General features: G+C 40.5%; 1 protein-coding gene across 1 annotated transcript in view; it reads left to right on the forward strand.

Moving 5' to 3' along the window:
* Positions 1–25,052, forward strand: part of ADAMTS3 (ADAM metallopeptidase with thrombospondin type 1 motif 3) — a 219,164-nt gene that overhangs the window by 166,603 nt on the left and 27,509 nt on the right. The window contains exons 5-11 of the mRNA XM_087826545.1: positions 6,576–6,775; positions 18,047–18,130; positions 20,004–20,160; positions 20,907–21,012; positions 21,473–21,616; positions 22,220–22,352; positions 24,729–24,842. Coding sequence (XP_087682671.1) covers positions 6,576–6,775; positions 18,047–18,130; positions 20,004–20,160; positions 20,907–21,012; positions 21,473–21,616; positions 22,220–22,352; positions 24,729–24,842 — 938 coding nt within the window. The remainder of the gene's footprint in view (positions 1–6,575; positions 6,776–18,046; positions 18,131–20,003; positions 20,161–20,906; positions 21,013–21,472; positions 21,617–22,219; positions 22,353–24,728; positions 24,843–25,052) is intronic.

The following is a 25,052-nucleotide window of genomic DNA, read 5'->3' on the forward strand; positions in this document are numbered from 1 at the left end:
ATCTACACAATAAATGTGAATAAAAAGTTTACATGTATGTATAAGAAGTTTCCTTATGTGACTTATTCCGACCTTCTTTCAAGATCTGCCTATTATCTGCCTTCTTTTGAGCACCTTATCTAAACTTGCGCCCACCCCACGGTGTCACCCTTACTCATTCTGCTGTGCTCTTCTGGCCCTGCCTCGTCATTGTTGTCACTGGGATTTTAGCTCCATGTCTGCTGTGTCCACTGCTATACTCCCAGTGATCAGAATGGTGCCGAGGCAAGTGGCCCCGTTCTTTAAATATTTATTGAAAAAAATACATGGTAAATGTTAATATTCATAGTTTGGCTATAACAACTTGTTAAAATTTTTATTAAATCATACAATAGGCCTTTGAGGAAAAATTTAGTGTGCTCAAGTAGTGTTTCTGGGGAAATCTGAGGTGAAATCTTTTACCCTTAACAAGGTAGCATATAAGAGGCAACTGGAAGAAGTAACTTGAGCTTTGGAACGACAGCTGTGCAATGGACGCCCACCTCCCTCGCGCAGTCGAGCTGAGAAGACCCGAGCTGCCAGCAGCCTGAGGTCGCTGGAGCCAGCCTAGCGCGTCGCACGGGCCTCTTCCTCTAGCCTTCGATTCAGTAGAGCCCAGTGAGGAAGAGAGAGTGTGATGCAATCAAGAGGAGAAAGCTCACTGAAGTGCTAGATATGGGGCTCTCTTCTTGTTTGCGAATGATTTTCACACGGGCGTCTGATTCTGTTCTGGCCACTGAAACGTGTAGTTAAATGTACCAGAGGGATTCTAGGAAAGATTTTTATCTACTTCCAAGGAAGATATATTTGAAGATGAAATTTGTTGCTCCTGCTATGATGCTGGACTTGATGTAGCCGTTTGCAAATAAGCAGAGAAGCCAATCTGAAGACAAAGTTTATACACCAAGAACAGCAGGATATGGAAAGATGGGAAAAGCTAGGTACTTGATAATTTATTGCTTATGAACTGTTTAACCCAGGAATCACCCTACCTTTGGACCTCTTGTAAGGCAAACAAATATGTTTCCTGTTTGCTTAAAATACTTCAAGTGGAAGTTTTCTTTACTTGCAGATAAAAATATTCTGACATCTAGGAGAGTCTTATTAAGAGTTAGAATTTTCTATATATTGGATATTGAGGTGACTTCTCTGTTTTGTTTGTTTAATGATCACAAGCCCAAAGCATAAAAGCATTATTTTTTTCACTTAAAAGGTGAGAATTTTTCTCTTAAAAAATGCCATATGTTATCCCTTAAAGTAGTTGGTGAAAACAAAAGCAACACATGTTTCTTAGGACTTTTAGGGAAAAGAAATCATGGAAACTAATATTCATTCAGTGGTAATGTCCTTTATTATTTTTTTTAAACAGCGACAGTTACCTAATGAAACTTCAGAGTTGACATCATAAATTGGCCTCAGTATAGTTCTTTGAAGTATTATGGAATTTCCCAGTTGGTGAAGGATTCAGCTGCTTTTCACCAAAACATTTTATATCTTGGTAGAATGGTGGCTGCAAATATTTGGAGATGCTGTTACTGTATCTTTATAGGAACTGATAATAATAAATTTATTAAAAATCAGTGTAAAAATTACTATTGGGTAATACAGACAGGTCAACACAATTATTTAAGTTAACTGCACTCTGAATCTGATGTTATCATGTGACATTTGTTGGATTTTATGCCTATTTTTAGACATGATCCTAGGATCTCCACCTACTGTTGGAAAATCCAGCTTGTGGTATTCTGGTCCCTTGATTTCCCCCACTATCCTGTTCGTGAATAATGCATAATTTCTCCATAGACTCATTCTGTATTTTTTGTTACTGCAAAAGAGCATGATTCTCATTTTCTGAAGTAGATGCACTATAAAGAAAGCTGCATTGGAACATTTTGTGTAAAGTGAATCTTTATCATTCAGTTATTCACATGAAAATTAACTTGCATTCCCAAAGGCAGTAGAAGTGCTAATCTGGACAACAAGGTTAAGTATTTTCAGTGTCATATCTGTTAGGACTAGATTCGGTGACATAAAAAAAGAAACCTCAAACATGCCCAAAACACAACTGACATTCTATTCCTCATGTATAGCAAAGTCTGGCGCTAGGCAATCCAGGGTGGGGCTGGTAGCTCCACAGTCCTCACGGGGTGAGATTGCTTCTTTACAGCTGCCCTGCCATACTCAGCACTTGCCTTGATTCCAGTGTCACCTCATAGAACTCCTGACATCATGTCCATGTTTCCAGGCAGCAGGAAGAAATATTGAGCAAAGGGACAAGGAGGGGGTGCTCACCTACCAAGATGAGTCACCTTCCTTTGGGGAGCCTTCATGGAGGCCCTCCATACAACCAATTTAAATCACTGAGGTCTAAGTAAAACTTCTGCTCATATCTCATTGGCTTATTCTTAGTCCTGTGTGGTCCTCAGTCACAGGGAGACAGGGAACGACTTCTAGCTGGATTTATTGACACCTCAAATAAAACTGACGTTCTGCTCCTTAGGAAGGAGAGACTAGAATATGAGTTCAATGATTCTTTCACTACCTTTATCACAATATGCTTAAGATTACATTCCAACCCCAAATATATTTGTATCAGATTGAGAACTTGATCAAAACTTGGATGTTTCCAGTGTTATCTTTGTCTCCTGACATTTTTCAGACAATAGGAATTTTTTTCTGGGGTGCAGAATGATTTCATCAGCCCTACACTGTAAGTATAATTAGGCATATACACATGCCATATTCCACCCTGAAAATGTCTTAAGCCTCTGTGTTCATAAACAGCAAAACAAGTCATATTCTACTTTATGTTTGGTAAGTTCAAAATTCTGAGTTAACACTGAAAACTCTATATTTAACACTAAAATGACTATATTTATTGTGACTTGGTTACCTGTGTTCCCCAAAATATTTTATTTCAATAAAAAGAGGTTTTAGAGTAAAATTATTCTTTTTCTGAAAGATTATATACAGCAATTGGGAAGCTAGGGGGTACACAAAAGGATACAATCAAAATGTTTCCAAAATATTCTTATCAGTAACTTCTCAGGTAACTTTGAAAAACTTCCATTTTCCAAAAAGTTTGAAAAAAGAGAACTGACTCAAAGTACTAAGAGGGATTGCCTCTGATATTTCAGGAGAGCTCTGAGCATCACTTTTCTGGAGTGAAGCTTAGAATGGTAGCACCACTGTGCTTGTTGCAGCAGTATACTTACTTATTGAAGATGCTCAGTTTGCGCTCATTCTGTTGCGTCAGTCACTTCCTGCCGCACAGCTTAGCCACCCCCATTCAGGTCGCCCTGACGCACTTACTCAGCAGGAGACCTACAGGGTGCCTGAGAGATCCATAGTTTGCCATACCCAGCACAAAACGTCACGGCTTTCACCTCTTGAACTTGCCTGCTGATGTCCGTGTGGTTCCTCTCAGTCCTCTTAGCAGTCAACAGATCGGATGGGGGGGTTGGACATGATTAGAATGATATTGCCCTTTAATGTTCCTATTCCTGTATCTTATGGGCGCACGGAGATGATGGAGAATTGGACAGAGACATCTGCAGTTTTGTCAAAGTTTGTCAGCTCTTAAACTCTGAAGCTTTATAGAGGTGTAAACTATTACTAAAGGTCACGTTTTAGTACCCTGATTAGATCTGCTTAAACTAGCAATTGTGAAATGACTCAAGCTACATAATTTTTACTACTAGATAAAACTCAGCTACATTCTGAATATAAATCCAGTACAACTGTGGTTCCCAGGGTTCTACCTGGGAGTAGTTTTTTGTCTTCTCAGGGTCTACCACATATGTGGGTAACTCAATAAGTGTGCATCCTGTTCTTTCTAAAGTTACCAGCAGTTCAGACTCTCCACTAATTCAAGATTTTTTGTTCTGATCTCTGTTTTAAAAGAAATATAACTCTTTGATTTGCAATATACAAAATAGAATGTAGGAAGCTTTAAAAAATGATGTGTTCTCTTAATGGGGAACTGTCATCACATCATCTTTACTGTTGTAGTAGCTGCAAATAGTATTTGTTAAGCACTTACATCTAGGCAGTGTAGGCAGTGTTTCTGAGGATCATTCATCATATCATCACAGCAAGTCCGCGAAGTTTTACAGATGAAGAAACGGAAGCTCAGAGATGTAAGGCATCTGAAATAAAATCACACTGCTAGGATGTGACACTCCCAGGATTTAAAGCAGGTATGTCTGCTTAAAAGCCCATCCTACTAATCATTTTACCATGATATTATAAAGTAGGCATACTGAGAAAATTTTGTGAGGAAGATATTTCACAGCCTCAGAGCTGTCTGTAACTAGTAGAGATGTATATAGATAATAAGTGCCAGAAGTTATTTCACTGTTTTCCTTTGAACTGTTTGGCAATGCCCACTTTAGGAATCATAAGAGAACATTGCACAGCACGGGGGAAGTAGGGACAGAAGTATTCTTGATTAAATAAAGACAAGATTGAAAGAAATAGGCTTCCTTCTTCCTTCCTAGGTTCCAGGCAATGAAAAAAAAGATTCTCTTCTCTTTCCAGAAAACTACCTATTTAAGGAGAGATAGAAAGGCCCAACCAAAGGTGTGTTAGAGCAGAAGGAACTGTCTCTCTGAAATAAGTATTCAGCCTCCTTCATTCATGCATCGGACTTAATGATATGATGACATTGCTGGTATATTTCCATTGGATGTGGTCGCCAACAGTTCGGCCAAAAAAGAACCATTTTTAGAACTGGGAGCTGGTGTATGAATTTTCTATTTGTACGCTGGCTATCACAACCGTTCACATTCTCTAGTGTGTGAGAAGACTTGAGGTTGAATAGTAAAGCTGTTTGCAGGTGTAGTCTCTTGCCTTCGATGCGGGCTTACAAGTCTTAAAAACAACTTTTGAGGAAAGCTGTCCGTTTGATGTGGATGGCGGTGAGAGTTATTTATGTGTTGTGGAGCCAGCGTGATTCCCTGAGAGGAGAAAATTCCCAGCTAATGATCTAGCAGTTGAGCTTCGGTCAAAGTGAATTACAGTATAGCTTTCAAACCTGAGTAGTTACATTCAGAGCTATGGTCATACTCGTAGGGGAGGGTGCTGGTGTTTCTGTTTCTTTTTTTTAGTGGAAAGGGTGTGAGTGGGATCTGTACTTTCACTATTCTAATCCCATGTGGCTGTGGCTTGGTCATCAATCTTTCTGGCCAAGAGACACCTTTGTTTACCCCTCAACTTGACTGAAACCACAAAGGTGGAAAGGAAAATGCCTATTCATTAATGTTAGACACTAATTCAAATAACTTACAGGCCCCAGCACAGCATTAAATAAACCTTCATATATAACATGAGTCAGACATGGTTCTGTCAAGCATGTTTTTAGATATGTGGTTGTTTTTTAGACATCAAGGCAGTGTGTAAAATATTTTTTTTCCAGATTTTATATATTTGAAATGGAAAGCAATATGCTTGCAGCTTTATACCAGCAATTTTGAATAGCTTTTATTTTAGTATCCAAATGATAGATTTTATTTTTCAATCCACTAAAACCATTTTCTTTGCTGAAAACATGAGAAGGCAGATAATCAGAAGGCAGATAATCTAGATAATTATAACCTAAGGATGCCTCCATCACTTTCTCCAGACAGATGGATAGATGATAGGCAGATGTATGTAAGTATAACTGTATGTATATATGCCTCTGTGTGTGTGTGTTTGCATGTGTATTTCCATTTGGAAAGTAAAATTTTTAAATTCCTTCAACTAAAAATAAAATAAAAATCATTTATACTACTATTTTCCTTTAACGATAGGTAATTATCTGACTTTCTTACTTTAGCATCTCATAGATTCAGCTATATAGCAATTGAAATGACCTACTCTTCAAATCTATTCAAATAATGGCCAGTACAAATGTGTGGGCCTGTAGTGTTAACTGGATGTTAGTGGATGTACCTTGTGTGTCCACTTCTTCCCTTGCAGCATTCACTAGAGAAGCATATTCAGAAGAAATAACCTAATTTGTAGTGACTGATACTTACACCACTGAATGCTGTTGTGTTGCTACGCTATCATTGCATTTTTAAGTTAAGGCTGCTGGGAAAAGGAGCGATTTAAATGTATGAGATACAAATTTTACACTCTGTGATTATAGTTACTTAAATTAATCTCTGTAAACTTAACAGCACATGATTTTTTATTTATAATCTTAATTTATTTAGTAACTACATGGCCAGCACATGTTCTGTGCCCCACTTTCTTTGCTCTGCCCTGGGGATACAACTAGAGGAAGACCAAGCTGCTCTTATCCTCGTGGAACATTCAGGCCGGCACTGGCAGCGTTGCTGTGTGTACAGTAGTATCACTTCACCCTTAGTGTCGATGTTCTGTGTTGACTTTATAGGACGTTCATCTGATCATGCGCATGTACATATTACTTACAGAATAAACTGAAAATCAGTGTCTTGGTGATTATGAATTACGACGATGGGGCCCCCGAAGATCCTTTCCTTGTAAGAAGTTATTAAAAGGCCTCTTGGGGAAGCTGAAGTGCCTGAGCTTTTTTTGCTTCTTTACAGAGTCAGATCTGGAAGGCCTCGATGATCTAGGTACTGTTTACCGCAGCATTGACCGGCAGCTGAACGAAACAATTAGGCGTCGCAGACATGCGGGAGAAAACGACTACAACATCGAGGTGCTGTTGGGAGTGGATGACTCTGTGGTCCGTTTCCATGGCAAAGAGCATGTCCAAAACTACCTCCTCACCCTGATGAACATTGTGAGTAGTGACTCCTTTATGAGGTATTCTTTATCTTTTAATTCACTTCTGTTTTGTTAGTGTCTTCTGAAAACCTGGGCGAGCCCGTCCATGACGGTGCCCCACACCCAAAACGTTTACATTCTGCATTAAATGCAAACACTGATTCATGCGTTTAGCACACAAGGGTGCAAAAATAAAGGAAGCATGAAGCACACATTTCTTTTGGTGATCAACTAGTTTTCCGTTGTGATCAAGGGGAAGTCATAAATTTACGAAGTCATAATGCCATGGAGCTATGACATGAGTTATGTGTTTCATTTTGTTCTGGGAGTAATCAGTACTCTCAGGACTAGTGTGCCTGCCCCGATGTGGACCGCAAAGGATTAAAAAGTTCTTTTAGCATCGTTTTGAATACTGAGATGATAAAGAATGTCTTAAGCCTGATAACTCTGTCTAGATGCTTGTTGGTAGAGCTTTTGAATGAGTGATATTTTTCAAGATTATAGGCTGAAGGCAATATATTTACAAAGCACAGTCAACTCTTGGCGCCGTGCTGCAGTGCAGTCATAAAGGGCTCTTTAAATTTGTTCTTTATTTCTTCTTTATGAGCCTTAATCATATCCAGAAGAAAGTCAACATCCTCAAACTGGTGGGCTTTTTTCCTTTGTGAATTGGCAGAAAATAATTGAGGAGATATAATGTATAAATCACCTACTTCTAAAAGATCATTGAGCTAGTAGTGCAATCTATTTTATATGATTTATTTTTTAGAATTATGAAATAAATATATGTTATATTGATCTATCAAATATATTACCCAAGCCAACTGTTTCTCTCTTTTAGCTTTTGACTACAAATGTAATCTCTTTGGACATCTATGTTGTTTACCTTCTTTTTTCCATGCTTATGATTAAATTCCAAATAATGATACTGGAGAGAAAACTTGTTCAGAAAATCCAGGTTCTATTTAATTTTAACTCAGGTTAAAATTAAATGTAATCAAGAAAAACACTTAGTATACAATATATATCAAGAGTAATGTTAAATAATTTTTGTCTTCTGCTGTTTTAAATTAGCCATGCTGATCGGCCACCTTTTGGCAAAAATGTATTTCAGATATTTCGGGACCATACTGCCTAATGATAGTGGGGACTGTACTTGAGAATGGGGTAAAGCTCTGTGGGTGAGGTGCATGCAAATCAAGGGTTTGGGACACAGGAAAGGCAGTTCACTAGGTTAGTGCTGTTCTCTCAGGTTCAAGGGTCGAGAAAATGTCTCCACAGGCCCCTAGAGATTTTGTATGACTCCTAAGAGGGGAGGGACACCCTCTACCCATCCCTCAGCTCCTTCGTGAATCAGTGAATATGCAAATAGTAACCTCTCTTGTATATTCTTTTATTTTTAATTCTTTTTTGTAGATTCTGAAATTTCTCCAGGCCTTACATATAAAGAAGAGATAGACACATATGAATATATTCTAAAAATAGCATGATTATTACTCATTCTTAGATTGCTCATTCTTGACAAACTTTTTATATTTAATAAATATTATATAAGAGAAATGTGATATATGTTAAGCCTTGGTTGGGAATCTCATATCTTGTTATATTAAGAAATGTTTCGTTTTTCCCCTTTTTGACATGGCTGAACTGTGAGGAAAGTGGTTCTTAGCTACGGGGCACGTCTCATTCTACACATACTGATCCCTGCCGACTACGGTCAAGGCCTGTTTCGGCATAGGGCATGTCCCAATGTGCACAATAGAAAACTCTCTGCCTTCGTATAGCTTGGTAGAGGACACAGGTAATAGTCAAAAGAAGAAATAAATATGTAATTGTATGTAGTAATAATTGCCAAGAAGGAAAAAAAATAAGAGTAAAGGGCTATTGTGCAGGAGAGAGGAGGTTAGGAAAAGCTTCAGTGAGATACTATGTGGGCAGAGAGAGAAATTCTATAAGGAAGAGAGTCAGGCAAAGGGCTGGGTAAGGAGTGATCCAGCCTGAAGGACCATAAACTGCAGAGGCTCTGAATCAGGAGTGTTGTTTACGGAGCCCAATGGGTAATTTTGATGAATACCCTTAGTTAAAAAATCACCAGTGGAATAATAAAGGACAAGAACAGAGAGGAGAGAATGGGGGGAAATCTTTGAAAATAAAGAAATAGAAATGCAATTTCTTAGAGTGGAAAATATAAATACTTGGCCTATCCTGGACATTTCCCAACAATTTTTCTTTGTATCTTGATACTCACACTCTGTTGGCAGAAATGTGTTAGTGTGTCAGCTACTGTGAAGCTAACTTACTGAGCTCGGAGCATTCTAGGCAGGTAATGGTTTTTCCCCAGACTTTTTTTTTGAAGTTTTTTTTACTTGGTCATTACTACCTCATGGGCTTTAGGGTCCTTAGAGTGATTCTTTCCTTTGAGATATGTATTAGCTGCTACAGGGGAAAATATGGGCCTTGCTGAGAGGAAAAGCAATGAAATGTAACGGGGAGGTGCCAGTTCTTACTCTCTTTTGATCTGTGATGGGAAAGATCAATGGCTCCTGGCAATATTATGAAAGTAAAAGGAGAAATACCCTGAGGAGTTTTCAAATAGTCTTGAGTTATAAGGATAAAGGTGGAGGGTCACTTAATGATCAGAACAAAAGAAAGTAGAATTTCAAAGGATTATTCCATCACATGATATTTTCAGCTTTGAAGTCTAATGTCCTATAATGCAAGTGGGATCCATGAAGTTCCTTCTCAAGAAACCGGTTAGTGTGATTTACTACAATAGAAGTCTTTGTTTTCTAATTGCCTTTTTAGCCATTTGCTCTCTTGGCCACAGGTAAGTCAGGTAAAAGTTACCACTGATATGCCTGACATTGGATCATACCTTAGAATTTAAGAAGAAACATTAGAGGTGATCCTCTATAACATTCTCCTTTCCAAAGACAGAGGGATTGAAGATTAATGTTAGGTGACTTACCTGCTGTCAGGTACTTAGTTAATGCAAAGCCAGACTGATTTTCTCTCTGATCCTCATTTTAACTCCACTTCACTGTAACATCTGTGTTAATTAATAGTCATCAGTACATTAGAGTGATTTGGAGGAAGAGGCTCTGTTACACGCCATGCTATGAACATAGACAACATAGTATTTATGTGCCAGAATTAGGGGATAGACCACATTCTGTCTGGCTCCAAACTCCTTGTGGTTTACACTACCCCTCCCTGCCTCAGCAAACTCTCTTAATTTCCCCAATGTGGATTGAACAGACCAAGTCACAGAGACAGGTTGGAGTAAGCACAAGTCAATTCAGCCACCCCTTCTATAAACATGCACCCCCTCCCTGGAAAATCCTGGGCCCGTCATTCTAGAAGAGAGTCCCCACATCACAGGTTACATTAACATCACACAGCATCCACAGTGTTGCTGCCTCAGAAAAAAAATTAAAAACCTCTTTGATTTTACTGAAGCATCTCAGTTTCCTCTTTGCCCTTTGATTCTGCAGCCCCAAATTCCTTTCCTGACATTCACCCATTTTTCCTTTTTTATGCTACAAATAATCAGACTGACCTTATGCTTCCCAGATTTATCCCACCCTTTATTTCTCCCTGGGTCCTAACACACAGACAAGCTTTTTAGCTTGCTGAGGAAATCATTTTTCTCATTCTTGAAAAAAGGGGATCAGTTCTACCTGAGCTTTGGGTATATCTCTACTGCTCCAAAGGCCCAAAGAGCTCATAAGGCTTTGTAGCTGAATTGCCTATTCTTGATCCACCCAAAGCTCCTTGGATGCTTAAAGGAGGTAAAAGCATAATTAACATGAAAGAACAGACTCATGTTTATTGAAAACAATCATCTAACCATTATAATGGGCCCAAACTACCTAAATGGAAACATTTGCGGAAGCTTTCACAGGTGATTGCTTCGGTGCAGCTGATTTGGGTGGGTGCTGAGCTGCTGGGTGTGAGGTGGACAGGAAGGGGTGGGTTTAAGAGACATCTGCCGGGCTTGGTAATACATGGCCCGCGATACCTGAAGGGAAGGAACAAGTCGGGGATGATTTAATCTTTAGGGAGAAGACCGGCACACTTTGAGATATTTTGGTGTATTTCCAAATGGATAGATGTTACTGGAGTTGAACAGATGGCTGCGGAGCACGAGAGGTGAATCAGTTAGATACGGAAACATTTGGAACCCATCAGCCTATAGGTGGTGGTTGAAGAAACAGCAGCGGGTGAAAGCTTGCAGGGAAGGTATGTGAGAAGATACGGGGTCAGAAACGACGAGACACGGCCCTGGCCAATTTGGCTCAGTGGTTGGAATGTCGGCCTGTGGACTGAAGGGTCCCGGGTTTGATTCGGCCAAGGGCAGGTGCCTGGGTTGCAGGCTCGATCCCTGGCTCCAGGCGGGGCAACCAATCGATGTGCCTCTCTCACATCCATGTCTCTCTCTGTCCCCCTCCCTTCCACTCTCTCTGAAGAGCAAAGGAAAAAAATATCCTTGGGTGAGGATTTTAAAAACAATGAGACACTGACACGTGGGCCAGGCAGAAAACATAAGCTAATACTGCTAAAAAATAATAATAATAATAAATCCAGTAATACTACTGAAGAACATAGGGTAAACAGTATTAAATACTGCCAAATTGTAGGCAAGTTACTTCTGTATGATGAAGGAAAATTGAGAATATTAATAAAAGAGGAAAAGAAGCACCAAGAAAGGGAGAGATGGAATAAGGGACGTAGAGTTGAGATTTCGGAGCAAGTGTCTTTAGGGAAGCTGGAAGGAGCCTTAGCAGAAGGCAGAGACTTAGCACTTTCGCTGCGACAGAAAGAAAACTACAGTGAGGGAGTGGCCAAGAACAGGGACTGGCGTCGTAGACTTGCTGGAATTCGGGCTGTGCCCCTTGTTTGGGGGAACGCCAGGAACTTCCCTGCTCTTGGTCTCTTTCTGAAGTGGGATCGGGGTTTCTGTAGGGCTCCGGGCTTTCGCAGGTGGGCCGGGATGTGCGCTCGCTCCTCCCTCGGCCTCCCGGGCTCCACAGACAGGCCCTGCGGCAATTCCTGCCCACGGGTCTCCGGCCGCCCACCGCAGGTGCCCCCTTCCTCAGCCTCCTGTCCTGTCTCCACGCAGACCTCTTTTCCCCTTGGCCCCCATTTCATTTCGTGACTGCAGGCCTTTGCAGGGTCATTTTTTCCCCTGCTCGTAGCCTGTTTCCCCTATTAGAACATATTCGCGATATGGACGGACTCAAACATTTCCTGTTCTGTTCTCCTCCCTCAGGACAACTGTGTCCATGGCACCTGATCAGTAAAGATTGGATAAGATTATTCATAAAAATTAGTCTGAGATTGGGAGGGAGAAGAACGGGCAGGTTGGGAGCGATCTGCCTACTTTGAGCAAGGGCGCTGGAGACTCGGGCTGAGTGGAAGGAGGTGCGTCTGAGACTTAGCTCCGTGAGGCACAGTGGGGGACGGGATTCCTGTCTGCTTCAGAGGCCTCTCCTTAGTCCTACAGCCAGAATGGCTGAGGCTCTCTTATTACTTGCTTGCCTTCAGGTAACCAAGTCTTTTTCTAAAGTATTATATACATGTACCATTTATTTGTTTCTGTGTGAATAATGCTAATAGTGGCTAACAGTTTTTTATTTTCTATTTGCAAGGGCCAGGCACCATTAAGCACTATCCATACATGAGCTCATTTATTCCTGTCAAACGATCTTATAAGGGCAGTACTATAATTATCCCATTTTACAGATGAGAAAACTGAGGCATAGAACCAAGTAGCATTTCCAAGGTCACATAGCTAAGATCACACCCAGGCAGTATGGCGGCAGAGCCCCTGCTCCTAACCACTAAGCTATACCCCCTCTAAGACCTAATCCGCTCATCTGCAAGAAAAATGATGCTGCTTCGGTGAAGCCAGACAAAGCTGTTCATCAGCTAGTCAGACAAAGCAGGTCAGACTGTCCTGCCAGGGAAATGTCCTGGGAGAAATTGTCCTGTCCGGGAACAAACCTGGAAGGAATTTTCTTTTCTAGGAAAGGGATACTTGATTCGATTTTACCTTTTCCCTCCCCTCACGTCATTGGCAACCCCTTCCAATTTAAGGTCACCTGAAGAATTAATGTTCTGCTTGCCCCGTCTTTCAGGTGATTTGACGAAGAATCTGGGCTCACCCTTGAACACCTCACAGTAAATCTACCCATGCTCCAGTAGACTGGCTCACATGGCGAAAGGGTATTCCGGTTTTCGGGAAAAGCTCTGATTTGCATTATGCAGGATTCAAATATGTTACTTAGAATGCTTGTGCCTGACGCTTTCTTACAACCCAAAATACTGGTTATCAGCTTCAGCCCTATCTTTTCTATTTTTACTATTTTTTTCCAGTGATGTGCTCTAACTCCTCTTTATCTTTTCTGGATATATTTTTTAATACCATTGTATTCGTAATCAGGAAATTCTTATTTATAATACATTGAATCCCATTTCTCATTTCCTTAAAATTTACCTGAGGAAAGGTTATGAAAAGGAAGTGAAATTTTTAAGTTCTTTTTACCAATATGATTCCTCACCACTTTTTAAAACTCAGGGGTAGCAAATCAGTACTGATTATTGTGAAACCCGACCTTCTGTGGATAGTGACTGCACTGGGCCTGCAGGCCTGCGGGAATGCAGCATTACGCTGAAGAGCACTGACTGCGGAGTCCGACCACCTAGGTGTTCATCCCTCCCTCTGTCTGCTAACTGTGTGACCTTGGGCAAGTTGCTTAAGTTCTCTGGGCCTCAATTTCTTCCCTTTTGGGGGGTGAGGGGACGCTCAGTGTCTTTAGATGTAAAATGGAGATATCTCTAACGTTATTGCAAAGATTACGTGAACTAATATAAGTATTTAGAACCATGTGTGGAACCTGGAAAGCTCTATGTAATATTAGCTGTTGTGTTTGTTTGTTGTCGATGTTGCTGTTACTTAGGAAGAAAATTGCTTTCCACGTCACTAAGAACTGTAAAAATGCTTTCTTAACAAATATTATTTTAGTTTATCTTGACAGATTTAAATGGTTAATTTAGAATGATATGCTTCTAGTTTTTCTGTGTCGTTTATTGATTATTAAAGTTTGTGATTAATTTATACCCAAGTCAAAGGAGTTTCTTTATGCCTCATAATGTTTTAATCAGATGACACTGAAAAGCAATCTAAGTAAAGGTGTCTTAAATATTTTTCTTTGCTTTCAAGAACCAAATGAGTAAAGTACTCAAAACTCAATGTTTTCCTCGGGTTAGAATATTTTTAAATACTTATTTAATTTTAAGGAAGTTATTTATGTGTAAATATAGGAAAAGGCAGACAACCCACTGGTGTGAAGTACCTTCAGGTGTATGAAGTTGCCAGTCCGTTAGCCCCTCTAAAATGTCCATACTGCCATCTGCTGGAAAGAACTTTTGTACAACATTTAGACGGTATTTTTAAAAAAAAAAATAGTGTCAGGTTTTTTGGACAAGTTAAACTACATCTTTCATTCAGTTAAAATTAAACACATTCCAAGTATGAGTCTTCACTTCTCTTTCAGGGAAAACTAAGATGGGTCAGTTGTTTTTCTAGCTGTTTTCAGAGAGAATATGAAAACACATCCACAAACCTTTAAAACTTTTTGCGTGGACCGTGGAAGAATGCTCAAGTGCTTCGTATGATGCTGAGGGCAGTTGTGTGGCATTTTGCTGGATGTGAGCAGCCCTGGGATGTAGGCAGAGCAAGCCCAAATGTAATTTGCCAAGGAGAAAGCAGAGGTCAGAGAGGTTAAGTGACTAACTGGGGTCACTCAGTTTATCAGTTGCATAACTGGGACCAAGTCCAGGTCTTTGACTAGCTGATCCTGAGGCTCTGATTATTTCTCCAGCTCTTATCGTATCCACTATGTCTCAGAGTATAAAAACATTGCATCCTGTTATTGATAAGGCTTGGCAATATGAAAAGCAGCCAGATTATTAAGTTCACTTTAAAAGTAAATAATGTATAGGAAGCGACTTTTTAAACCTTGAAAGGCAAAGTAATAAGTAATGTCCAGTACTTTGCATAATACAGACACCAATTTTTGTGGGTTTGCCACATGAAAGAATACTTTCTTCTATGTATAAATCTTACTGCCTTATGTTTGATTATTTCTCCCCATGAAATTTCGGCCTCCCTGTGACAGTGTCACGAATGTGTGCTGACTCAGAGCACTCCGTAACTCATTTCGGAATCAGAATCGTCACCTAATTCGCTTGGCATGACAGTGCCTTTGGTTAAATAAAGCTTTTCTTTCGGTGAATGGTAAACTTTTTAAAGTGCCCTTTTATTCCGTCATGTTGTAATGTAATATTTCCATGGCGTGGACGACATCCGTCTGTGTGATATTGCCATTAACAGCATGAACTGTGTCCAGTATCCTTTCCTTGGCATTGTGCTGACTGTAAAATTTACCAAGTGCAAAGGAATCTCCTAATTTAGGGGACTCGACTGTCACAGGCTACTTGCCGTGTTACCAACGTTTGTTAATTTTATGGTTCGAGGGCTTTCTGATGTGGATTTTTCTTGTAACACTTAAAAGTATAGCCGTCACTGCTGTTCTGCAGTGGCTCCTTTCTATGACCCCTGCTCCAGAAACTAAGTCGCTTTTTGTTTTAAACCTAACTGCTTTCCTTTAGTTTTAATTTGTATTGTTCTCCTATTTTGTGTATTTACTAGCATTGCTTGCAAACTTTTTTTTTCACTGTGACTGCATTTACATTTCAGTTGCATTAAGCAGCGAATTACATGCTGAGTGAAGGAAGCCATGTCGCTAATTCAAAACAGCCGCCTTACAGAGAGTCTCTGGGAATATCCCTGAGCCTCTGGGTGAATTTTATTGGCATATTAATGCTAGGACTTCCTTATTAGATAATTAACCCAGAAGAAGGGGGGCACTCAGTTTCCAGTTAGGTGGTGGGGAGCAAGATGAGAGAATCTGCCCATGACCAGGAAAGGTCATAAGAAACCAGCTTTTTGTCCAGCATTCAGTTTTTCCTTATATTTACCTGAAATCTACCCCTTTGATAGTGTTAACTCATGATTTTTAGATAAATACACAGAATAGCCATTTTCCACATGGCTGCTATGAAGTCTTCTTTGTAGGGTGTTCTCTTCTACTTCTCATACTTTAGTGTCCCTCCCTCCCTCTCACTAAAATTTTTTTGAGCGATTTGTTTGCAGGAGTCAAATAGTTTCATTCTTACCTAACCCTCTGAGATCCTGTTCTTATTATGACATAATATTTAATTATGACGTAATAAATATTATCTCTTATTTTGTTACTATTATTGATTGAAGCTCAGAAAGTTGAAGACCACAAGCAATGAGGGCTTGGACCAGGATGTCCACTGAAACTGTTAGCGCCTGGTGTCAGGCGCTTAGCCACGAGGTCTCCCCAGTCATTCTTTATGTGACACATTCTCTGGGTCCCTTGCTCTTTGCTCTTCTCTGGGTGCATTTGTGTTTGTCAATACCTCTTATATGACAGCACAGACAAGCGGGACTCAGTACTGCAGGGGCCCTTGGCCTGCAGGGGCGAAGCCGGGGATGAGCTACCCCTGCGCACCCGATTGCATTCCTTTTTCAGCCCTTGGATTATCTTGAACGCGTATTAAATCGGGCCTCGACGTGCTGTGCTTGTGTGTGTAGCTGTAAACGAATGTGTTCATAGGCGTGCACTTTTCCACGTAAAAGGACTTTCCATCTTTTCTTGTTAAACCACACTTGGCCGTCTCCAGCATGTAGCTTCGGCAGGTCTTCCTCTACCTTAGTTGCTCACTTTTCTGTTCCGTGTATGCCTTTAGTCCACGTTTAAGGCGTTGGCTTTTTAAGGTGTTCTCTGCAGTCTTATTAGATTCTTGAAACATTTCATTTGAGATTTCTTGGTCTGTATCTTGGCCATTTCACGATTTTATGATTCATGAATTTCTTCTTTTTTTTTAGAGCATTTTATAATTCTTGAGTTATATTTCTTTTCTTTTACCTTTTCCAAACATGATCTATTTAAAATTTTTATTTAATTTATTGGGGTGACATTGGTTGATAAAATTATATAGGTTTCAGGTGTATAATCCTATACTGCATTGTATATTCACCCCCAAGTCAACTCTCCTTCCAATGGTGATGGAAGGAGTTATATTTCTTTTTAAATCTTCTCTCTAGGAGCTTATGCCTATATTTCCTCTGTAGGTTTTTAATTTGCCGTGCTTACTGTTCAAACCTCCTGGATCTCAAGTGGAATTGCAGTTGGTTTTCCATCCCTCCTTTAGTTATTGTGCCACGTTGGGTCCCTGCTCCTGGGAACAGCTACCTTTGTAACCTAGTTGGATAACTTCACCTTTCCCGTCCCTGCAGGCATCTGTGAAGTTACCCAGTGCTCCTTATCACACTAATTTGCACTAAGTTCTGCAGAAAATACAGTGACAGTCCATTTTGGATTCATATGTGCCAATAACACTGTGTGTTTTTGTATGTCAGTTAATATCTATAGTCTTCATCTTCATTCATATAAAATTATCTTGGACTATGACCTCTGAGGTTGCTTAATTGTACTATTTATGACTTTACAGCATACCCAGCCACTTTTAGAAATTTCAACCGAACTTTAAATATTAAGTAAAAGCAGTTACTCAACTTTGCTTCTCTGAGATCTATCCAGGGCTGACATTCATCTGATGTGCACTTACACAGTTGTGCTGGTAATTCAAATATGGAAGGATTTCTGTTCTGTCGGACTTCTAAATAATCGTTGCCCAGGATTACTACTGGGGTGGGGAGGCACTGAGAAAGCCCCATCGCTGAACACTGGATCTGACACACACCCCTGCTAGGACATGGGCACTCCAGCAGGCAAATGCAGAATCTAGTTTCCCCTCCACGGTTGCTGCCACTCAGCCAGCCGACGCTTCCCCGGCGTCGCCCTCTAGCGGTTGCTTTTGGTGAATGTTCTATGTGGATTACGGCACCTGTTGACTCTAACTACAAGTAGTTTAATGAGTCCCTTTTTAAAGCATATTCTCTTTGTTCATGATAATCCGGAGTTTACAAATTCAATAATTAACATATCTAAAAATTATTCCAAAGCTAAAGGTAAGTGGTTTCATCGAAGAGTCCAACTTAAACTAAATTTTTTTAAAAAGTGATTTGACTTTAGTCCTTGGGATTACATGGCTGATCCCTTAATTATTACTCATTTCACAAAATCCTTTGTGTTGCCTTCCTTTCAGTAATTATCTGCTTTGGTTCCAGGTGAATGAAATTTACCATGATGAGTCCCTCGGAATACATATAAATGTGGTCCTGGTGCGTATGATCATGCTGGGTTATGCAAAGGTAAGCCTCTTAAAATATGTGAACTCTGAATGTTAAGAACTGGGTTAGCAGGCAGAAGATTAAAATTTTCAAGCTATAGCTGACATATGGCATAGATAAGTCTCATGTAAACCTCAGTTGCACTGAACTGAAGAAGAAAAACGGCTGCTCTGAGTGGAGATCTCCAAATTTGAGCAGGTAATGAATGATTTTTGTGCTGGTACCATTTCCTTTGTTTACCTCTGTAATGGAGTAAAAGATAGTTACCTGATATCAAGTATGATGACTATATGAGTGGGGGGGGGGAAATGGACACCATTGTGAGGAAAGAAAAATTCCTTAGTCTTATCAGTGTTATCAAATTTATGATTCTTTTTTTCATTCAAAACATAGATATTGAGTGTGTGCCAGATGCTTTTTAGGTGCTTCAGATATATCAGTGAAGAAAATGACAAAGATCCTTGCCCTCACATGATTTGTTAAAAATAATATTTTATGTGTATGTCTTTCCAAGTAAGAAAAGTAAAGCACACAGTGAATATTTTCATTTAAAAGAGCTTTAGTCCTTTTGAAAATTAAAAGCTGGGTCAAAATGCACACAGCAGGCATTTCATGTGATATAACTAACTGTAGTTGACTTTAAAATGGCACTTGGTGTGTCCCTGTCCTTGGAAATAATGAACAGGATGAAATGGTTTCTCCCTTTGAGGAGAGAAAATAGGGGAAGTGACTAACTTGGCAATTTTCTTGATGTTTAAAATTGTATGCCCCCTCCCATAATTAAAATCTTCTGATTATGAAATACTGATGAAATTTTATATTTGGCAAATAGAAAACAATCCATGTGCTTGCATTTTGTTATGTATTTAACATCCACTTAATCATATTCTGATGAGAGGGTGTCATTGATCTTTAGTTTATCCCATAAACCTGACTGACTTCGTGTCAATAACACTGAATATAAGTCAACTCCAGCTGGAGATGCTAACAGCCTTCATTGGCTGTTAAATCTTTTTTTTTGAGAAGTATGTGATCAGCATATAACAAACCAAGCTAATTTTGGTAAGAATGTAAACACTGATAATAACATTTGCTGAAATATAACAAAACTCTCAGCCTGTCAGCCAAGCAGGGACTAATTTTGGGTTGCAAGTTCAATTTCTCATCCCAGCAGAGCTACTCTGGGAAGTGTGGCTCCTGGGTTCTTGAAGGATGGGCCCTTTCCCTCTGAACTTTTACCTCCTGAACATAATGTGACAGTAGCAACATTCCAAGGAACTTCAGTCCGTCTGTTGGAACCACAAGATAAGCGTGCACCCTCTTTATTGCTGTGAGCTTAAAAAAGGGAAGTTGTTTTCTACAGTGTGAGGTTTATAGAATTTGACCACCCCCCATAAGATTTGACAAGCTTTGCCAGCTTATTGAGGAACTTATATACTCCTCATATATTGATTAATTCTGGACAAACAACAACAGACTTAACTAAAGATCTTTCACTTTAAACAGCTCTTATGCCAGATTCTTTCCCTCTATTTTTATTCTTAATATCTACGAAACTGAAAATCTAAGCTGAATTAGGAAATATTTAGACTGCTAGAGTTCTTACCCCAGAGACTAACATTGAGTTGCTTCACAATAGCAAATCTCAGCATCACATATTCCCTTGTATGGTGTCAGTCACCTTTCTCGCAGGTGATGTTGGTTATCATAAAGAGATTCTTCATGGGCATTTAGAATTCCCAGGCTAAAGTAGATGTCTAAATAAGCCCCAGATAATATCACTGAACATTATTCAAATGCTATAAATGTCCCAAATGTTAACTTTAGCTCAAGTTATTAAGGAGAGCCTTTGGGCAAATGTTATGTTTGTCTTCAACATATTGTTCCCATGCAGTCCATCAGCCTCATAGAAAGGGGAAACCCATCCAGAAGTTTGGAGAATGTGTGCCGCTGGGCTTGCCAACAACAAAAATCTGATCCCAACCACTCTGAACACCATGATCATGCAATTTTCTTAACCAGGCAAGACTTTGGACCTGCTGGAATGCAAGGTATTTCCATTCCCGTGCAGAAGAAAAGCTTACGGGCATGACTTTTCTAAAGTAATCCTAAATCAGGGAGTCTGTTCAAATGTTCATATCTCTGCCTCCATCCCCTTTCCACCATGCATCAGCCAAGCACACACTTTCTTTCTATTGCTCCCACTGACTTCTGTGGAATTCACCATGTTAAATGCCACTTAAATACTATCATAAATTATACTTGCCTTTAACATAATGATTGTGGATTTGGGGTATGGAGGGGGTGCTGTAAAATGCAGCTGATCTCCACTCAGTGTTGGGATGGGAAAGAGATGCCATGAGAAATGGCTGCTGCCAAGAAGCTCTCTTCCTGAGTCAGCTTACAGTGATCTAATCAATTCTGGTGTAGGCTTTGGAAAAAGTAGACTGACGATTTTCTTTTCAATGTTGATGGAATTTCTGGCTCCCTTCACCGGTACCATGGTATGAAGGACCATTCACTAAAACTGAAAGATGAGGCTTCGTTGGTGGCCGGACAGAATGGTCACCCGGGCAGTTCCTTCCCTTAGGAAAGGGGGAAACGGAGGCCCCGTGAATCTTTTCAAGACCATTACCTGTGGCTTTCCCAAGAGAGCGTGGCACAGTGCTAGCGGGGGATTAACATGGCCTCTGTTTCCTGAAAAGCTTTTTCACTTTTTTCTAGGCAAAGGTCCAGTAGTAATTCTTAATGGGTTTTCTCAGAAAACGAAAATAAAAGTAATTGTTCTGCTCTACAGGATACGCTCCAGTCACGGGCATGTGTCATCCGGTGAGAAGCTGTACCCTGAATCATGAGGACGGTTTTTCCTCTGCTTTTGTAGTAGCCCACGAAACCGGCCACGTGTAAGTCCCTGCTGGCGGCTAGAAGGCCAAGACAGGTCCTTCCCTCCCTCCCGCCCTGCCAGGTGTGAGAGCGGGCGCCCAAGGGGCGCACCCCGAAACCAGAGGAGCCGCTCTGGTTTGCAGGCACCCCTGCCCTTTCCCGGCTACAAAATCAGAGGCATTTCCGTCCAGTCTCCTCCCTGCAGTGCCTGTGGCCCCGCGAAGGCCGTGTCCGCCTAAGAGCAGCGGGTGTCCCTGCACAGCCCCCACTGGGCCTGGGGGTCTGCAGCTCCGGCGGGCGGCCTGGCGACACCCACTGTGCCGCAGGGGCCGGGTGATGCCCCGGGAGCTGAGCTGCCAGGGCACCGGGTCAGCATTGTCGGGCGAAAGCAAACAGGCTTCACCCACTGTTCATCCCTGAGCCAGGCCAGGCGGGAGCCCGGCCCCGGGCCTCACCGGGCAGGTCTCCTTGGCGTTGCAGGCTGGGCATGGAGCACGACGGCCAGGGCAACCGGTGCGGGGACGAGACGGCCCTGGGCAGCGTCATGGCCCCGCTGGTGCAGGCGGCCTTCCACCGCTACCACTGGTCCCGCTGCAGCGGCCAGGAGCTGAGGAGATACATCCAGTAAGTCCCCCCGCGCAGCATCCGCAGTGCAGCAGAGGCGCCGCGGGCCACTCGGGCCTGCTGCTCACCTGCAGCTCCAGGGGGTGGCAACCCGTCCCAGGGAGCGTTTGCTCGCGACCCAGAGCTCCCGGCACAGCGATTCCCTGATATCATCACAGTAGTTCGAGCCAGAAGCCTAGAATTTAGTGATTTTTTTAATGTAATTTTTTTGGGTAAATTCTTTATGGAATCTTCGACTCATGGTCAAATTTGAGCTGAGGATGAGGGGGGATGGTCCGTGATGCCCTCATAATGTACCACCCTACCCTGTGGCATAGGGTCAGGCTCGCTCCGCCACTCTGCAGGAGCTCAGCACGGACCCAACAAGGTGTCGCAGCTACACTGCGTCCCTGAGTCACCACTGACTCCTTCCCCGGGATGAATAAGGGTAAAAGGTCTTTTTAAAAAATGGAACGAAAACCAAAATCCTTCAGAGATAAGTTTTTGTGACCTTGCTCTGTGATCTAATGAAATCCCAGAGTAGGTAAGCTAAGGACACTCTTTTCATCAGGACAAGATAAAGGAATGAGCGTTTAACCACATGCGATGTTTTCCTTCCTACAGTTCCTATGACTGTCTCCTTGATGACCCTTTTGAACATGATTGGCCCAAACTCCCAGAACTTCCTGGAATCAATTATTCTATGGATGAGCAGTGTCGCTTTGACTTTGGGGTTGGTTATAAAATGTGCACTGCGGTATGTTTCTCACAGTCGCTTCAGGTCTTGCATCTTGAAATCTGTTTCGTGTGGCTCCTGTTTGGTGAGCTTTATAGGCTCACTGGTGCGAGGACAGGAATTTCTTCCAATGATTTTGTGTTTGCATATCACTATGTGTTAAAACTAAGTGCTTTAAGTACACCATCTTATTTAATCTTCGTGACAACACTAAATGGAAGTTGGTATACTTTTATAGTTGAAAAAGCCAAGATTTACAGAGATTAAGGAACTTGCTTAAATCACACATCTGCTAAATAGGGGACCTGGATATGGAAACCAAGGTTGCCAGCTCCAAACTTTATGTTCTGTTACTCCCTTGGTTTTTGTGACCTTCAGAGATGACATTTAAGCCTTATACAGGTTGCTTTTTATTAGTTTGTTGGCCAGGATTCCATGTAACTGTGACCAAAGGGAAGGGTGGTACTGGTTTATTCTCATGTGAGAATCATATGGAAGAGCATGGAGGTCAGGAATATGGGCTTCACAGCCAGGCTGGTGGGTCATGAGGGCCTGGACCTTACACTTATTAGATGCATGATTTCGAGCACTTTCTTAAATTTCTCTATTTAGTTTCCTCATGTGTAAAATGTGGATAATAATAGTCTTTATCTCATAGAATTGGTGTCAGGGTTCAATTTGATAATGTAACCAAAGTGCTTAGCACAGTACAGGCACATAGTAAATGCTCAGTGGAATCCAGTAGAGCCAGTCTTCCATGTAGCTATTCAGATTGAAGGTATGTTTCATTAAATTTCCATGTTTAGATGTAGTAGTTCATTAAAAATAAATGTTTTTTCATATGTTGGAGCAAGCTTTATGTGTTAGAGCCAGAAAAATAAGTGTTTCATGGTACTGAAAATAGGTTGATCTACTGTTTCAAATCTTCCATATGCCGATAGCCTCAGCCATTTGGACTGTAGGTTGTCAGCTTCTAATCACCTGCATTAATGTTTTGACTGGAGAATTCTAAAGTGTGGGCTCAACATGGTGGGAATGTTTCTGCATTAAGTAATAGGAAGTAGAACAAAAAACCCAGGTCCAAAATGAGCGCTAACTAAGAAGAAGCTCTGACCATAGGCTGTACATAATTAGTGGTGTAGGCAATGGGAAGATGTTTACAGTTAGAAGGAGAGCGGACAAGTAAAGAGCACACAGAAGTATGTGTACTGACACATGTATTTGGACAATATCAAGTGTTTTAGGAAAATAAAAAACAATAGATTGAGAAAACTAAGGTTCTAGTCTGGCTCTGTTACTCTCTCACTTGTAGCCATAACTTCCTTACCTTGTAACCCATATTTCTCAGCCATGGATTGTTGTGAGACTCAAATACATGGAAAGTACTTTTTTCCCCATTTTTATAAAAGTCCAAAACTATAGCTTTGTTAGTTTAGACATGTGAGAAAACAGCTGAATACAAAAAATAGGGAAATAATAAATTCAGAATCCTGGTTAGTTATGTTTGAGGGAAAGTAAGGAGCTTGTCTAGTAGAGGCATATATTGGTAGATTTAATGGTGTTGGAATTTTCTAGTTTTTTTTTGTGGTGGTGTGTTTGCAAGTGCTTGTTTTATAAAATGCTTCAAAACTTACACGTTACCTATATTCATCTGTATCAAATCTTACATAACAAATGTAAAATTAGGGAACTAAGAATTTGTTATTCATTTGTTGATTGGCATTATTATTTTTTAATATTGTAGTGCCAAATGCCATATTCAAACCTGCTAGCAGAATTTATTGAGCCATGGGTCTTCAATAGATATCCTGACCTAAACAATTGTGGTTCGTGCAAATAACAAATATTTCTATATCTCTTGCATGCTTTCTCTAGTTGGAAATTAATTTATAAACTACATGAATGTGTTGCAATAGTTTGTTACACCCGGAATACGTTATCTTACATAGACAGTTTGACAGATATTTTCTGCTTTTAGTCAGCTCATTATGATGGGCATTTTTTTACTTATATCTGACTGGTTCATACTTACAAGGGTGAAGAGAAGCCATGTTGGTAGCTTGAGAGCTGCATAATCATTATAATACATTTTCATATTTAAAACATTCATAATAATTACATTTTTAAAAATTCCAGCATTGTCTGTTTGAAAACCAGAAAATAGAAATTGCATGCAGAAATATTAAGAGTCAACTAGAGAATCCCAGACAAATCATTGTTTATCACTATTATTTTAAAAAGCAGAATAAAAATATTCTCTACTTGGAATTCTTAGGCAGTATTTTTTTCTCAGCATGCCACGACTTTGGCTGTTGACTTGAAATTAAAATAGAAGATATTGTTGGAGTATGTCCTGCTGTCTGTATTTCATTGAAATTTTTATTTTCTCTCTTCCAGTTCCGAACGTTTGACCCATGTAAACAGCTGTGGTGTAGCCATCCTGATAACCCCTACTTTTGTAAGACTAAAAAGGGACCCCCACTTGATGGGACTGAATGTGCTGCTGGAAAAGTGAGTCTGTCTATTCCATGAAGATTTAATCACCTTTAAAAGTCTGGAAAATGATGCACAGAGCTCTATTTCATTTTCATGAGTACCATAACTTGTGAGGTTTCATTACGGTAATGTGCTAACATTGTATAGTAGTTTCCAATGATCTCTCTAGCACGTTATCACAGGCTCAGTGGCTTAAAACAACAGAAATGTACTTTCTCATATATC

The sequence above is a fragment of the Miniopterus natalensis genome, chromosome 1 (assembly GCF_054644295.1).
Source record: "Miniopterus natalensis isolate mMinNat1 chromosome 1, mMinNat1.hap1, whole genome shotgun sequence".
Classification (NCBI taxonomy): Eukaryota; Metazoa; Chordata; class Mammalia; order Chiroptera; family Miniopteridae; genus Miniopterus; species Miniopterus natalensis.